This window comes from Centropristis striata, chromosome 17, assembly GCF_030273125.1.
Source record: "Centropristis striata isolate RG_2023a ecotype Rhode Island chromosome 17, C.striata_1.0, whole genome shotgun sequence".
In the NCBI taxonomy this organism is placed as follows: Eukaryota; Metazoa; Chordata; class Actinopteri; order Perciformes; family Serranidae; genus Centropristis; species Centropristis striata.
The window spans coordinates 13,529,737-13,548,535 of NC_081533.1; the positions used below are offsets into that span (position 1 = coordinate 13,529,737).

The 18,799-nt window shown below is 40.8% G+C and overlaps 1 protein-coding gene across 1 annotated transcript in view; it reads right to left on the reverse strand.

The window, feature by feature from the left end:
• LOC131990210 (NACHT and WD repeat domain-containing protein 2) overlaps positions 1-2,699 on the reverse strand; it is a 43,018-nt gene extending 40,319 nt beyond the window's left edge. The window contains exons 1-2 of the mRNA XM_059355615.1: positions 2,528-2,699; positions 1,356-1,524 (exon numbers count right to left, since the gene is read on the reverse strand). Of these exons, the coding sequence (XP_059211598.1) occupies positions 1,356-1,524; positions 2,528-2,542 (184 nt within the window). The 5' untranslated portion in view covers positions 2,543-2,699. The remainder of the gene's footprint in view (positions 1-1,355; positions 1,525-2,527) is intronic.
• Between the last annotated feature and the right edge of the window lie 16,100 nt (positions 2,700-18,799).

Here is an 18,799-nt window from a genome sequence, read left to right on the forward strand (position 1 = left end):
CCCCCTCTAGTGAACATGGAGACACAGGTTCTGCAGCAGGAGTGAGGGCAGCCCTGTGTCAGTTATGAGTAACAGTATTCATTTATGTGCATGTTAACACAGAAGGCAGGATTTGCTGCATCACAAAAGTTTGCAAGTAAAGAAAAGTGACACTGCGATGGCGTGAACTCGTCTCCAAAACAAAACAAATGCAAAGAACACCTTATTGCCGAAGTGATTTGACCAAAGCAGCGGGAGCAGCAGTAACTCTGCAGCAGTCTTTGTGCTCCTCTATGGCTTCATTACCAGAATGTGGCATATTGGAATAACCAGCAACCTCGCTTCACTGGAAACAGCAGCTCATAATTAGCTCTTTTCACAGCTCAGGCTGAGATGTGTGTCTTTCCATTTGTGCCGACGGTGTGAAAAGAACTACTTGGAATAGCCCCCTCATCGTTTTTCCATCCACGTGTAGATCGGAGCGTTAAATTCGTGCTGTGACGGGATGCTCGGGATGACTGAGTCAGCTACAGGTGGCTGAAGTGCCAGACTTTCCACCATCTACATAATGATGAGTTCAATTCTTTTTTTGCAAGCAAATGACAGCGATATATCAACAAAAGCAGCCTCCTTTAATTCTGCCGTGCCCTCCTTCTATCTCTCTCTCCTTCTCTCATAGCCTACTCTACTTCCCTTGCCTTGTTTACTCCACTTTTACTGAGCCTATTTTTACCCTCTTGCCCAGAGGGCATATTCAAATACAGAGCTGCAACTGGGTGTCTCCCTCACGACCCAACTGTCTCGCACTCTGCTCACACCATGCACTCTATGTCGAGAGCAATCTGTTGTTTCACTGTGGTATTGGAATAAATGAGGCGCCAATTTGTTTTTTCGTCAACTTGTCATAGGGGCCCCTGATGCAGCCTAATTTAAAATACTTTCCACTTCTATTAGGGTAAGAGATCTTTATATGTTGCAGCTAAATGACACTTTAATGTGAGAATCCTAATTTTTCCCCCCCTTCAAAACGGGCCCAAATCAACGCCAGATCACATGCTTGGAAAGTGGCCGGATTTCATACTTTGATGCAATAAAAATCTACTTTACTGTACCTGGATTAAACTGTTAACTGCAATTTGTTTTTTGCTATTCCCCAAGAGGTGTCAACAGATTTAAACATCCTCTGAACCATGTTAATACCACTAGAGTTCAGCTAAAAAGCCTGAGAAGTCTGGATGAAAACGGGTAATATATGTCCATATTTGTAAAAATGAGTCATACAAACTGTGTGTGTGTAACGTGAGGGTCTGCAGGCTTGAAGAGAGTGTGTAAGGACAGGAGGGGGGAGGGGAGGGGGGAGTCACACTGGCTCTTACCGTCGGGGTTGGCACAGATGAACACCCGGACGCTGCGGCCGGTGGGGACGTGGTGCGGCAGGGCGTTGATGTTGCCGCTGATGGCCGCCTTGCGCAGCGCCGACTCCCGCGGGCAGGGCTGCCTGCTCCCCACTCCCGACGGCCACATGGGGGGCGACTTCCAGCGTGGCTGCACACACACACACACACACACACACGCACGCACACATAAAAAAACACGCACAGAAATGTTGGGGGCATGTTAGCGCGGCCAGGGGCGCACACGCGGGCACATGGACAGGCGTGCATGCTTGCGCGCAGATTCCCCTGATCCATCCACACACACATGGGGCGTCAATTATGGCAAAGGCATGGAGCGGAATCTAATAGCTTTTTAATTTGCTGCTAACTTTGGACACATTTGCTGGCATTGACTTCATTCCTCGGGACATAGTGATGCCAAACACATTTTAATGTTTGCTCCAGAATGCTCCTCTGGTCATTTTGACTATAAAAAGAGCAATCAGTTTGATTTTTCTTGCATAAAATACAGATTTATTTATTTTTGGGGGGATATTTAAGCGTGATAATACCTTGCCACTCGCATAACCCCCCATGCCACACACACACATACACACGCCACTTAAGTTAGGATGAATCTGCCAAATCTTCTCCAAACACAGGAATGAGATTGAATGTGTTTGCTGTTGCATTCATGTGGTAAGGATATAATAATAATAGGATATTACGCACAGCCTACTACCGTCATGGTGCATGCGTAATTTGAATACATGTCCTTGGACGCATTCATGAATTTTCATGCCACTGTGGGACAAAACAGACAAACAGAACGAGACGAGACAAAACTCGAGCAAAAGGCAAGCATCAGTCGTATTCCCACCCCAGAGAAGATGCTTGTAAAGGCGAATAACCGCTAACAATGGTTATTCCGCCAGGGGCAGGTGTCAAGTCGCTGGTTTTCCGGAGTTGGTCTATCCTGAAATCTTTGTTTCAAAGCCGGAAAACCTCAAAAAAAGACAACAAAAAGCGGGGGGAAAGTTGCGTAGTCCACTACAGAACACTACATTAAAATCCTCAACTAAAAATCACAGAGGCACCGCATCCACAGAGAGGACTTGACTACTAGTGATGCTGGAGACAGGCACAACAACAGGACACTTCTTGTTGCTCACATTCATTCGCTTCATTTCGTGGCTTCCGAAAATATCCAAGCGTCGAGGACGGTAAAAGGAAGGTAAAAACGCCCATCAGAGTTTCTGTGGCCGAGAGACGACGCCGGGAGACGGTAAAACGGACGCCGTGTGTCGGAGTGCTCCCCTTGGCATCCTGCTGTCTCTCCGAGCCGACTGAGCTCTGAGAGACGGAGCGCTGTGAAGCCTGGCAAAATAAAAGCACCTCTACCGGCGGGTACTTTCAAAATAAAAGTTGTTTTTGCATTTATTTCGCTTCAAACTCCACCTAAAAGATACAATAGCTTTAAAGTGAAAACGAAAACTATTATTCCAGGCAAATCCGTATTTCGCGCATAAAACAACTGGGCAGTTTTCATTCAAAGTGTGTTTTTATCGCTCCGTATACTCACTTAGCTTGTCCCAGAAATTAGCTCTTTTACACTGAAGGGTGCAAATGTAATTCCGGTCGTGCTGCAGCTTTTTCAGTTTGATTTGATGGAGGTGACAGAGGAGCTCTGGATGCTCTTTATGTCTTTCTCTCTATCTCTCTGCTCTCCGGTGGACAGACCAGTGCTCACCCAGTTCCCATTAAAATTGCACTCCCGGACCGCGGAGTCAGCAGTGTGGCGTCGTGCAGGGGCGGTGTTAGGGTCAGTGGAGACCCGGGGCTCACCCCTACACCTTTGACTCTGGGGGCTATAGTGTACATGTATGCAAACTATGATTATTATCATTATTCATCTTATTGTTATTACACTCTCACATAGGCCTACACTCCCTGGCCACCTTTTGGTTCACCTGTGCCACAATTTATTTAGATTATACAAAAAATAGGCCTACATATCGTCACCCTGTTAAAATAATCGCCTAACTCATTTTTTTCAAGTTTTGCAGGAAACACAAAAAACTTCACCAAAAGTGTAACATATGACATTTATTGATCATTTCACTCAAAAAGGATGTAACAAAGGATGGTTATTGGCATAGTAATAACACTGTGTGTAAAGTATGTAACTTAAGAGAAATAAATGACTTAGGCAATTTTTTTGAACATGCCTTTGTGACTTGAGCAAGATATGGTAACACTTTATTTTGAAGGTGTCAACATAAGAGTCACACAAGCCTGTCATAAACATGACATGACAAGTATCATGAGCATTAATGTTACTTCAAAGTGTCATTAATGTTCATGACACATCCCATGTCATGTTTATGACACGCTCATGTCACTCTTATGTAGACACCTTCAAAATAAAGTGTTACCATATCTTACTTAAGTCACAAAGGCATGTTCAAAAAACTGCCTAAGTCACATTTTATTTTGACTTAGGCATAATAAATCTGCTAAAGTCGCACACTTGACATAGGCCATTATCTTAAAGGGGTAAAATCACATGATCTGATCAACTGAGGATGTAGGCGATTTTATCATAAGTGGCCGGCGTCATGAGGAGATGATTTAGGCAAAAAAACAAAACAGTTTTGACAAAAAATGACTTGGACGATTATTTTTTTTTAACAGTGTGACGATATAGAAAATGTAGTTCATGTGACATGTGCACACTTAATTCCCTGCATTCTGGTGATTTTTAAGCACCAATTTGTGCCTTTTCTGCATCAAATTATTCATTTATTTATTCATTCATTGTTGCATCGATGAGTCGCATTCTAGCAGTGTGTCAAAAAGTCCCCTTCTACATTTGTTATGCTGAAATATTAGATTATAGAAAGATAATGTTAAGTGTGTTGTTGACACTGTACTAGAGGTGTCGTTTCAACTATATGTTTAATGTTGAGGTTGTAGCAAGAGCATGAGTTTGTTATCTGCGAGGACACATAACACTTAATTTCCTGCATGCTGGTGAATATTTAAGTCACCAGTTTGTGCCTTTTCTGCATCCATTTGTTCATTCATTTATTCACTGTTGCATCAATGAGTCGCCTTCTTCTTGCAGTTTGTCAAAATAAAAGTCCTCTGCTAGTTTCATCATTGGTGTGCCTAATTAATTTAACCTAAACTGTTTTAATCGCATTGAGACAGATTAGGTATAGTCTTTATGAACATTTATTTACATTTATTGTAAATGAAGAGTGAAACTTAAATGAGACAACACTTGCATGGGAGCAAATTACAATCCAACAGATGTTTGTAGATTCCCTGTTTTTCCCCTGATGGTCTGAATAACTCACAAGAGTTGTTACTAGTTGTTTTTTAGAAATAAAGTTGAGGGTCTAAAAAGTAAAGTCCAGTGAGAAAATCTGTAAGTTGGGAATGTGTGTGAGCCTGTGTGTGCTACTACAGTATATGTGTGTGTTAGGTGCAGTGTAAGTAAGTGGGTGGAGATACAGTCATGGAAAAAAATATTAGACCACGCTTGTTTTGATCAATTTCTTGTTCATTTTAATGCCTGGTACAAAAATAGCTAATAGGAGTTTAATTTAAGAGCTGATATCTAGGCATTTTCCATGGTTTTCTTAATAATGATTTTGGTTATTATCAAGAAAACCATGGAAAATGGCTAGATATCAGCTCTTAAATAAAACTCTTATGAGCTTTTTTTGTGATAATTTATTTGTTCAAACAAATGTACCTTTAGTTGAACCAGGCATTAAAATGAACAAGAAACTGAAAGAAAAATGATCTAATATTTCTTTCCATGACTCTCTATGTGCCCTCCAATAAATTGAGCTTTTTTGACATATTTTGACTTGTGATTAAGGAAAAAAGACCTGTGGTTACAGCCATATAACCATGCCCTTAACACAGTTCTGATGTGGTAAATTATGCTAAGTAACAGTCAGTGACGTTATTGACTTTACGTTTACTTTTCAACTAGTAGTTTACATGTCATATCAACTTTACTTAAACGCATAGAAGTGATTTTTATTCACTTTCCTGTTTGTTTTCACCAAAATGAATTAGCCTAACCGTCATTTTCCCTTTTATCATACTTTGAGACGTTAGCTAAAATGACAGCTAGCATGAATATAGCGTTAGCGCTGCGTTAACTTCTTAAAACAGCACTTGTCTGTTGGCAGGTGGAGGTAGGGTTAAGGTTAGAACAAAAAATAGTTTCAGCCAAGTCTCAACAAATTAAGTTAAGGTTGTGTTTTAGCATTATGCTAAAAGCAGAACATTTTCACAAGATAGAAGATGTTAGCTTTTAAAGAAGGCCTCATTCGTGCATTTTGGCCTTAGAGTTTGAAAATAACTTTGATTCAAAACTGTTTTGGGGTTAATTATTGTTCCTGCTTGGCAATTTTCCTGTTAGCTTCATAGCTAATTTCTAAGGTGTTGTTACAACCCACTTCTCCATGAGAGTTTATGAGAAGAGAAACTTGCTTACTTTTATTTATGTAGTGTGTTACTTTTTTTGAGTAACGGTAACCTGACTGCCCTTTGCGGCGGATGGAGGAGAAACAGCAGCCTGGAGGAGGAGGAGGAGGAGGACGTGAAGGTGGGGGGTGGGGAGTTTGAATTAATTGCTTTATCGATAAATGTACCTCTGCTCTGCAGCCTCTGGTTATTCGCACTGGAAGTTTAAGTGCATTGGATTTGTACTAAACGGAATTGATTACTATGCTGTTCTTGTGAGGGGAAACGCTGAACCATATATTTCCCCCCACCTCTCAGTCTCAGTGTTTAGCGGGCAGCAGCAAGCATTTCTCCGAATCTGATGAAGAGTGAGTCTGTCGCCTGAACCTTAAGTTCACCCTCTGCACTAATGCTTTTAAGTTATGATTGTATAAAAGAAGCATCAAGCCTATAGATGCATAAAGACCTTGGCTAATATTTCACATCAGCTTCTCAGCATCTTGCTCATGAAAATAAGCTTTTAACATCACTCTCAGATGCATACATTAATTATTTTTTTTACAGCCACATCTCTCATCTTTTCACATATGCAGATCTTAAAGGACAGAAAAACTTTTAATGATCAAAACATTTTAAATAATAATGGAATATAGAATGACAGAAAATACTTCTGGAGGGACTTCGTTTTTCAAGTAAGCCACAATTTATCTCATCATTTCAAATCAATATTCGGCATAAATGACCACTGATTACTGCAAAAAGCTACAAATCTTGCTGCTATTTCACATTTCATTCAGCACATTGAGGCAGCTGCTGCACCCAATGCACAAAAACATTAAAATATAAGTTATCTAACTCGTTCTTGGCATACTTTTAAGTCTAGAGGACACATTACCATGGCTACAAAATGCCAAATTTAACACAGTATTTACGTAAGATAGAAATAATGAGGTGCTAGATGACTTACTGTTCTGCTGCAGGTCTCGAGGATGATTCTAGGGCTCTGCAGGCTCGCGCCGACCCATTTAAGGCAGCCTGCAGGGCCACCGGCTCACACCAGAACAAAATTCAAGACTCCGGAAAAGCTCAAGTGGAGCACCGGGGACGGGAGTCTTGTTCCCAACAGTGTTATGACCTTTCTTTACTTGATTGTTCCGCTGCCGCTCATAATCCCCAGTCAGTTAATCATGAGTGCACCTGCACTGGATTAATGCACAGCGCTCTTTCCGAAGGATGCAGCTTCTTGGCGTGATGTGATGTCGCGGGTGTAAAGTTTTTGGATGTGCATGCCGTGTACGAGTAGGGGGCTGCGAGTAAAATTTCTGGCCCCTGTGAAAGCAGCTCTGTGGGCCTTAAAACAGTAAAAATGTATAATCTCTAGCATGTTCCACTGCCCCTGTACAGCCCCTTAAATCATTTAGCATCTGTCCCTAGTTTGGTGCCCCTAAGCGAGGGTAAATACCTCTGGGTGGGTGTTTGAGCATGTGTGTGCATTCAAGCATGTTTACAGTAATTGCAAGTTGTTGGGTTTATTGGCATATATGCATGTGTATGTGCTCGTGTTCCTGTCCCCCAAAAACCTGGACCATTCCAAGCAAATGTGAATCACCATGCTGACAAGATGCGACGTGTCACCTGGGAGACACACAGACACAGAGGACAGACACTAGCTGCTCACTTGGCAAACGTCCACATGCACACTCATACACACATTTTTATGCACACAAACACATCGACTTCACAAATGGCTGGTGATGGATGTTTTTTTTCTGCAAAACAGCTGGAAAGGAATGGAGGGAGTAGTCAGGGAAGACAGTTGGGACTGTCTATTTCTGTGTGCTGCCCATCGGCACCACTACATTAGCTCCTTAATTAGAATACCCAATCTGAACTGGATTTTTCTAGTTAGATCAAGGGCACATGGCCATCATTTTTCTGTCATTGATAGGAACTGTTAACTTGGGCAAAGGTCCAATTATATGACTCATGCTTAACAGTAATCACAAAGAACAGCTGAGTCTGATGGGAGTGTTGCTAGTTTTGTTGGTCATAAACCAAACTTTTTGGAAAATTGAGAGTTTGACCTTATGGTGGCATTAGAGAAAATGTCAGTGGACCGCCAACATCATTAGGTCTGATCCATTGAAGTCTTGGTATCCATCAGCTATAGGTCTGACAACTGTTAAGCCTCCTGGCCAATATTTCTAGGGTTCCAATGTAACCCACAGATATCCAGGCCATTGTTTACTGTCTGATGAGCAACTTGAGACTCTGATTGGTTTCACAAGTAGCCAGTTTAGCTTAGTTAACTAAAAAAAGCTAAACCATTGTCAGATGGTAGCCAATTGATTCTGACGTGATTGGTCAATACTACTCAGATTACAAAATGAAACCAGGAGGCTTCTGATACCAAAATATGGAACCATTACCTACAGTGTAGCTTTGCATTCATAACTAGATATCAGTTCTATAGATCAGCTATTCTCAACCTTGCGGTCCCAATCCCAATTGGGGTCGCGAGATGATTTCTGGGGGTCGCCAAATCATTTTGGAAGTCAGCTCTGTCTCCACTGTGTTAAAGTGTTCACGTGTTTTAGTCTTTTTGGTCATTTAATGTCTTTTTTTGGTAATTTTGTGTCTTCTTTTGGTAATTTTGTGTCTTTTTTTTGGGTAATTTTGTGTCTTTTAAAAAAAATCATTTTGTGGTCAATTTGTGTCTTTTTTGGTCATTTTGCTTCCTTGTTTTGGTAATTTTGTGTCTTTTTTTGGCCATTTTGTGTCTTCTTTTGGTCATTTTGTTTCCTTGATTTGGTCATTTTGTTTCCTTTTTTGGTCATTTTGTGTCTTTTTTTGGTCATTTTGTGTCTTCTTTTGGTCATTTTGTGTCTTTTTATGGTAATTTTTTGGTCAATTTGAGTCCTTTTTTGCTTCATTTTATGTGATTTTTTTGGTCATGTTGTGTCTTTTTTGATCTTCAGTGTCATTTTGTGGTGAATTTGATTCTTTTTTGGGTAATTTTGTGTCTTTTCTGACAAATCCCAAAGTAGCAAGTTATCTCTGGCTTGAAGCTGACTGTTACACACTCAGGAGGTCAGAATGGACCTTTAAACTTGTAGCAAAGGACTTAGATTAAAAGTAACAATAAAATATAAAAAAATATATATATATATATAATGCACAGACAGAGAGATATTTTAGTTGTTGTCTGCTTAATTATATGTCCAAAATTCATCGTGTCAACTGAGTTTGTATGATCTGAACTGTAAGATTCTGTTCAGTGAGCGGGGGTCGCGGACAACATGCATGTTAAATTGGGGGTCACGACTCAAAAAGGTTGAGAACTACTGCTAAAGATGACATCCTCTAGGTACCATGAATGTCTGTAAAATCCAATGCAGTACTTGTTGAGCGATCTCAGTGCAAAGTGGTGGACCGACTGACCAACTGATGGTCAGCAGACAGCCAACAAACAGCTTGTTTAAAAACATTAATGAGGTGTAAACTATATCTTGTGCTCAAGCCCTATTGATAGGGTATGGAATAACAAAGGTTTATTCAAATTTAAATCTTTACTTTCATTGATTTATTATCCGTAACTCCAACTCGGGACGCAGAGCCAATCCCAGTTGACAATGGATGAGCGGTGCCCGCCAGACTGTCGCCGGAGACTAACCTCTAACCCGACTCATGCTTACATTCACACAGGCAATTTATTGCAATATAGAGTCTCCATCTTTGTATTGTGGGAGGAGGACCTGGAGAAAACCAGCACAAGGAGAACATGCAGACTCCACACAGAAGGGCCCCAAGCCGGATTCTATCTACAGCATCTTTAATTTGCACATGTATTATTTTTAGGTAGTTTTAAAAGCCCCGAGAGAAAGGAGAGTAAAAGAAGTGTGGAATATCCAGGGATGCTACTATGTGCTTTAAATGTGCTACTGGTGATTGCAGATCATTTGAATGCCATTCATTAATAGAAACTCTTGTATTATAGATATTACTGCAACCCTTCTGATCTTCTTCCGGCTCGTCCTTGAACCCAAACCGGCTCCTGGGACATCACTCTAGTGTGGCCATGCTCTCTGACCCCACTTCATTTCATTCCTCTGGTGTTCATTTCCATAGAGCATTGAGTGAATTAGTATTAGCTGGTACATCACTGATTGCCTGTGAAACCACAGTTCCTTTCCAACTAGCGCTACCTCGACACCTTCACATGCTCATCTTGTTTGCCTCGAAAGAAAGAGCCCTTTTTAATAATTTCATTTACATGTTAAGGTTTGTGTATGAATAATTAGGTAATTTTCTGATTCCCTGACTTCCATTTCAAGCTTGCAGAAGGAGCAGATGCTGCTTACCAATTTATTTATGCAAAGTAGATTAACTTTGGCACCTTGCAAATCACTGGGTTTATTCATGAGTGAAAAGTCTACACAATCGATTAATGAGAATAGCTCTCATCGCTTTGATTGTGTCGTGCTCAAATGATTCGGCCACTTTGAGGGCTGGGTATTTTTCTATGAACGCATCTGTCCTCCTCCACATTTCCTCCAGACAATGTTTACGTTCACACATCCGATAACTCATAACAAAACCCAGGAGATACCCTGGCTATAACTGAATAAAAAGCCGGCAGCGCGGGCTTAGGAGGACTCAGACATAATCCTTCTATTAGCCAAGACAGGATTCCAATCAGAGCCCTACAACAACAGTTTCCCTCGCTCCTCCACTCTTTCAGCAGAAAAACACGGGATTAAGAGGTGACAGGAGACCTCCTGCCCCCCATATGGGATCAGTGCAAACACCGACCTGACACCATGAGTCACAAGTCAAGACACATCTTTGTTTTGATATTTGTAGTGAAAACGGTTGACAAAAAAACAGCCTTGTAGAGCCTGATAATGTAATAAATTCCCAATAATGTAATAACCCCGATAATTTAATAAAAATCTGCATCCAGTCCATTGAAAATGTAATAAAACCTGATAATGTAATAACTGGGCTGCTGATACAGAAACCTCCCCGTGGTGCAGCCTGGGAAACGCTGACTGGTACAATCTGATATCACTATCTGATTACTATCACCAGTAGGCCAATATCTGTATACTTACCTGAGCAATCTATTGAATGACGACACCAAAGATGCCGCAGAGACATTTTCGCCCCTTGGGGCCCGCGCTGTCAATCGCCTCAATCAACATTGAAGGCTTCTTCAGACGCAAGGCAGACATACTAGCGACAGTGGTGAAACGCTTCGACATAGTGTGCATGCAGGAAACCCACATTGGCCCTGATCAACACCAACCCGCATTGCCTGGAATGAAGCTAAGAATATTCCAACATGACCAACAACAGCAGGAAGGCGTGGGCCACGATTCGTCACCTTGGTGCAGACCATACCACACCTCCCACTCTTACAACAGTCACAGCAAACTCGGTTGCAGCACAGCTGGTGTTAAACGGGCGCAGCCAAACTTGCCGCAGACCCACAGGAGAATACCGCCGGACAGCGGTACCAGACCACCCACAACCAGCAAGTGCCCTTACCAAGCCCTTCGACCCAGAAGAACTTGAAGCAGCACTGTGCTCGCTGAAACCCGGGAAAGCATCAGGAATCGATGATGTACTGGCAGAAATGATACAGCATCTGGGACCAAAAGCAAAGATCTGGCTCCTAGAAATGCTGAACTCATGCATGGCAAAGAAAATCATCCCACCCGTATGGAGAAAAGCCAAGACTGTTGCAATCCCCAAACCCGGAAAAGACCCATCATCACCAAAGAGCTACAGACCGATTTCCCTCCTCTGCATAACCTACAAGCTCTACGAGAGGCTGTTACTCCAACGCCTAACACCACTTATAGACTCCAAGCTCACCAAAGATCAAGCTGGGTTCCGCCCTGGCTGCTCCTGTGCTGGGCAGCTACTGAACCTCACCCAACACATTGAGGATGGTTTTGAGCGGAAACTCATCACCGGAGCAGCCTTCATAGACCTCACCGCTGCCTATGACACTGTCCAGCACCGTGCCATGATCAGGAAACTTTTGTACATGACTGGCGACCTCGACCTCTGCCAAGTCATAAAAAGTCTCCTTAACAACAGGCGCTTCTTCGTCCAACTAAACGATAAAAAGAGCAAATGGAAAGCCCAAAAGAACGGCCTACCACAAGGCAGCGTACTGGCCCCTCTCCTCTTCAACATCTACACCAATGACCAACCACTCCCCCCACAATGCCACCGTTTCATCTATGCTGATGGCCTCTGCATCACCACCCAACAAGAGAGTTTTCACAAAATTGAATCCGTCCTGGAAAATGCCCTCCAAGAGATGTCCACCTACTACAATAACAACCACCTGAAACCCAACCCATCCAAAACCCAGCTATGCAGTTTCCACCTGAAAAACCGAGACGCAGGAAAAGAACTGAGCGTCTCATGGGATGGTCACAAACTCCTGAACCATCCTCACCCTATGTACCTTGGAGTCACACTCGACAGGACACTCTCTTTCAAAACCCACCTTCAGAACACCAAAGCCAAGGTCAACACCCGCAATAACATCCTGCGCAAACTGGTCAACTCAAAATGGGGCGCTGATCCACCAACCATCCGTACAACAGCCCTAGCCCTGTGCTTCTCCACAGCTGAGTATGCCTGCTCAAGCTGGAACCGCTCCCACCACACCAAACTGGTAGACACAGCCCTCAACGACACCTGCCGCATCATCACGGGCTGTATAAAGACAACGCCAGTCCCGTGCCTCTATGCACTTGCCGGCATTGCCCCCCCTCACATCAGACGTTCCATCGTCGCCCAAGATGAGCGGAGATCACAGGAGTCCGAGATGAGGCACCCCCTATACGGACACACAGCACCCCCATCCATACTGAAATCCAGGGCCAGTTTCCTACACACAGTCCCTCCTCTCCAGTCCACCAAGGAAACGGCACGGACCAACATCTGGAGGGTTGAATGGCACCAACTCCACACCCAAGCCCAAGAATGGATGGAGAGAGGAATAACTCCCACTGAATGCCTCGCCAGCGGACACAACCTCCCATGGCCGACCTGGAAGACCCTCAACAGACTGCGGGTGGAGCAGGGGAGGTGCAAAGCACTGCTGAACACATGGAACTACCACACAGAGGACACGTGTGGCTGTGGAGCAGTACAAACAATGTCCCACCTGCTGGAATGTGGCGACGCCCCCCAGTGCAGCCCCCAGGACCTGGCTGAACCGACTCCATCAGCTGTGTCCTGCGCCAGATACTGGCAAAAAGACATCTGAGATTGTAAAGATTGTGTGACTCGAAGAAGATGTAATAACTTCCCGATAATGTAATAAAGTGCATTTCACAATAATGTAATACACTTTTTACCAATAATGTAATAAAGTATAACACCAAGCACCTTTAGATTTCAAGAAGCTGTTGAATGTATTTGTGCGTCATGGATACCTCATTTGTGAAAAATGGATGAACGGGTCAAAAGTTAATAAACATTCAACTTTGACCTGTTGGTGGCGCTAGAGCTCTTGAGCTAGAGTTGCCTACACAGTATCACCACTTGAACCCAAGTAATGGGTGGTCTGCTGTTAAATTATTACAATATTGGGGAAATATTACATTATCAGGACTGGCGAAATGAAGGCTAACCTGATAATGTAATAACCTCCCATTAATGTTATACTTTATTACATTATTGGTAAAAAAAAAAAAAGTGTATTACATTATTGGGAAATGCACTTTATTACATTATTGGGAAGTTATTACATTATCAGGTTTTATTACATTTTCAATGGACTTAAGTACAGATTTTTATTACATTATCGGGAATTTCTTACAGTATCAGGTTCTACAAGCCTCAGTGTTCTACCAGCTGGATAATAATCTAATATACACTGTAAAAAAAATTCTGTTGCTTTTACAGAAAAAAATGGCAGCTGTGGTTACCAGAATAATTCTGCAAAAAATACAGTACAAATGTAAACAACTCTACAGAACAACTTGTAAATTTTACTCGTATTCAATCTAGAATAAATAATAACTGAATGTTTATTTACTGGTGTTCAATGCACAATAAGCAAAATCTGCATTTAAATTTTGCATAAATAATTAGTATAAAAGCAGCATCATCCTGTTAAATTAGCAGTAAAGGACGGTAATCTACGACTTTAAAATGTTTTTTTTTAATTACTACAGTTTTAGGATGTAAAATTTACAAGTTTTTCTGTAAAGATGTTGACATTTGTACTGTGTTTTTTACAGAAATATTCTGGTAACCACAGCTGCAAGTTTTTTTCTGTAAAAACAACAGGACATTTTTACAGTGTAGGGAATATTATATATTAAAAAAATACATTTTCACTAATAAACATTGCTTTTTGTCTCAATGAGCAAAGAAATAAGATTTTCTTTTTACAATTGTATTATATTTTACAAATGTATTTTAGTACTATTTACTGAATTAGTCATATTTTTCAAATAACTGGTATTAAAGTTTGTTTATATGAAGAACATGGGCCTATCTTGAGTCAGTGAGTCAATTTGAAGGGAAGAATCTAACAATTTGCCGTCCAACAAACATTTATTTAACATGTATTTATCGTACAAAAATGCAACAACAACAAACAAACAAAAAAACAACAACAATTGGCTGAGGTTGATGGAAATTACATTATTTGTGTTTGTATTTAGTAAACCAAAGTAATGGACAAAAAGAAAATGGAAGAGAAAGAAAGAAAGAAAGATCTTAAATTTGCTTTACAACATTACACTTAAATAATAATTTTTACACTGTAAAGTTTCTCAATGTAAATTTACAGTAATAAACTGTATTTACAACTGTATTTTAGAAAGATTACTTGAAATTCATTGCAATATACACTACACTAAACCTACGATGTAAATTTACAATGAAATCTTTACAGTATTTTACTGTATTGATGTCCTACAGTGCCATAATGTATATTGCAATGCAAACATAATGCGATTACAGCGCTTCTAGAGCCATCATTTACAGATTGACTGTAAATTTACACTGAAAGGTTTTACAGTCGACTGCAAATATTCAGTAATTTACTTACAAAAATGTAAACAGTATTGTGTTTTTTACAAGCAATTTACAAGAAAAAAGAATACACTGCAAATGTATTTCTACCAATACAGTAAAATACAGTAAATACTATAAAAAATAAATACAGTAGCTGCTGCCAGTTAATGACTGTAAAAATACACTGAAAAGTTTTACAATCTATGACATTAATGCAGCAGAATAGTGTTCAGAATTCACTGTAAATTAACATTTAAGGTGTCGAGTGTAGTAGCAACAGTCTCAGTGTATGCTGCTGATGAATTCCTGACATGGACACTCGCTCACTCATGTGAAGTCACTCTGACAAGATTATCAGCCAAATATCTGAAGCCAAACTATGGAATATTCAAGAATTCAAGCCAGATTCAAACAGACTTTTACACAACATGTACAAATCTCCTCCTACTCCTCTCGCTAACTTCCCTTGGAGTGTGAATCCTCCACCACAACAAGCACCAGCCAAGACGCTGCAGTTATATTTGGTCACTGGGAGTGTGAGATGCATTGAAGCTACCCATGCATTACCTAAGGCCTAGGTGAGGACCACAGCTATTTATGGCCACGTCAACCATGGCACTTTTCACCGCTCGCCAATTAGCGGTTTTGTTTGTGCTCCCACTGTGACCTTTAGTGCGTAATTGATTCGGATCTATGTTTTCACTTCTTTTTTTTCTCAAGTGGGTGAAAGTGTAATGATTGCGATGCAGCCTTAACCACACAAGCACAAAACACAAACATGCATATGCTTGGTGTGTACTGAACATGCACATATATTTACACAAGCAGAAACGCACACATGGGCAGAGTAGATGTATGTATGTGTGTGTGTGTATGGACAAACAAAGACACCTGCAGTGAGGAAAGTGTTTAATACAATGGTTATGTTTAGCTTTTGTAGACTATTTTAAATGATGAATCAACACTTGAGATATATGTGGTGTCAGTTGGATCAACATACAGTTGAAGTCAGCTGGTAATGGTGCGTTCTATTGCACTCGGAACTCGGAAAGATCCGACCTCCAACGTTGTATCCGGATACAATACTCATTTTCAAAAGTATCGAGTATCTGAAGCTTGTTATCATAGTTGCAGTTTCTTTTTGCATAACATTTTTTTATAATTAATATTCAACCTGTGGTTCTGTTAATTTAGCATTTGTGTTAATAAAAGTGTAGGATTACTTTGTAGTGGTATTTGCACTCCCACTCTGTTAATTAAAGAGTTTGTGTGAGTGTAGTGGGGCCGGAAAAGCACAGTAAAAGTGTAAAAAATATTATAGTTTTTCCCATATTTAAAATACATTAGTCTATCAGGTGTAATACTGCACTTTTTTTTTATTATATCCAGGAAATTGATAAGATCTAATTATATTTTTGTCTCTTAAGTATTTGCAGACCACATTTCCACCCTATATGTGGACCCAGAGAGGACACAACCATTTAACTGTATGTTGTACCAGGCAGCTGATGTACTTTCCCAGAATCATTTTTAAATGCTCAAAAGACATCCAAACAAACATCAATTTGCTATGGCCGGCCATTTTTTCCGAGGTTGAGCAATGAAACGCATTTACCTCGGAAGTCGGAATTTCCAACTCGGATCTTTCCGAGTCCTGTAATCGAACGCAGCATAACGCTCAGCTCTTAGTGGGATTATTTGATCGCTTACAAATCTCCATTTCCACTCAATCTGTCAATAATGTGCTAGTCATGAGTACTAACCAATCCAATAGAGGGCAAGTAAACTATTGTATTTATGTAGGCCGACCTGGAAGTAGCATCGAAATGGGCTCTTTTGAGAATTCGTCTATGGGATTTTTGCATTGGATTTTAGATCATTGCAGAAAAAAAACTAGGTGGCTGACACACGTTTCTGATGCTGACACATTTTGTTCAGCAGGTTCATCTTTATAAATGAACACCGCTTTTATGATGTTTGAAGCGTTAATTCAGCTGACAGAAGTAAAAGCTAACGTTATGCTACCGTTAGCTTCAGCCGATTTCCGACAAGCTAACTAGCGTTTTTGACAAGCTAGCCAAACTATGGCCAAACAAATTGTTTATTAACCTAATCTACAATCTACAAGAGTTTGCAAGAGCACTAAAACACACGACTAGAGGCTGTGAGGCGGACTGGTGAGAGAGTTCCTGTCAGTGTCCGGCGTGATGACCTTTAATGTCCCCGACAACCGCTGTAGTCTCATTTAGCCACTTGCTAGCAACCGGGTTACTTACTGACGTATTTTATGTCATACAACAAAACACTAACATATCTTCAGCTAGTATGAACCACAGACCTTATTTCAGGCATCTAAACCAGCATTCCTGTATATATTGCAATATGATTCACTGAATTACTGCTTAAGCACTTCTGGATAGATTCATTTCGTTGCTTTGTACTTGTGACATGTGCAATGACAATAAAGTTGAATCTAATCTAAAAAAAATCTAATAATTCAAAGTCCTCATTGAGTTTGAGAGGTTAGACCCTGGGGTGCTAAAATTGGCAATAAATCAATTTCATCAGTTAATTTGAATTCATGGTTTAGATTGTAAGCGCCGGAGCTCTTAAAGCCCCGGTTCTTTTGTTCTAGACTTGGTTTTTACAAAAGACTCAAAACAAACTGGGATCATCAGTCTGAGTGCCAACAAGTTCCTCAATTCACAGTTATCTTCTGGGTGTGGTCCCCACCCAGACAATAGGTTGGACTTTTTCGCAATTGGTCAATTTAGGATGGTGACGGCAGTAGCCAACCCAAACCAGTCACCTTGTGGCTTAATCTTTTCAAAACTATGGTGTCATGTATGTTTCTTAGTTCCCTGTTTTGAGGCCTATATGTATGTTTCTTAGCTGCACCCTGACCTAGTTCTGACTGGTTTTCAGGAAAGGTTCAGTAAGAGGGCATGATGTTGTCTCTTAACCTACAGCCAAATAGAAGAAGTGCTCTCTTTAACCCATAGCCAAATAGAAGAAGTGAGCCTTTCTCATTATGAGGGCAGGATGTGCCCCCTTGACCTGCAGTTTGTAGTGGAATTACTACCTCTCTTGAGTGAGAAAATAAATCAAAGAGCACGCAGATGTTCCTTTTAGTTTTCTTTATTATCAGACATCAAAATGAACCTGCCTAGGTACAGTGGAGGAGAACACTTTGTCCATCTTAAGGGCTGCCGCAAAAAGATGTCCTGTCTTCAATAAAGCCCTGAGTTCTCTCTCCTTTTTCTGTCTGTGTCAGGGCATTTAAACAATTCTGTAAACCACTATTGTTACATCCCACACCTCCAACATATGGGGCATGTTTTCCGTGAACGCGCATGCTGCTAGGTCTACGTACCCAATACACTTGGCTTATTCAATGCACACTTATTAAGCAACACAATCCACGTTTTTAACTTGACTCCTTGTTTAAGCAATTCATACATTTTAATAGGCACATTTAACCCCATGTCCCTTAGCTCTAGGTGAAACTGCGTGGCCCACACAGCACCAGCAAAACAAAGACCTGACAAAGGACAACAAGTATGGTTAAAAGATATTCAATAAATATGATAAATATATCCGTACCAATGTGCAAAACACTGTTAAAATGTATTGTGCAAATCTCCAATAAAGTGCTGTTGCTCCTCTTAAAGTGTCTGTGCAATTATTAAAGTGCATATGTAGTCTAAAGTGCGTGGTGCCATGGGTGCAAGCCAGGTGACGATGTGCTCTAACAGAAAATATACCACAAGTTCAATTGGGGAACTAAACTTTAAATGTTCGTCAAGCACTCTTCTGCAGTCACTGAGGTTTTTTAACAAATAATAGTTTTAACACTCCAGTTACTATTATATCGTAATATTAGTGATATTATTATATAT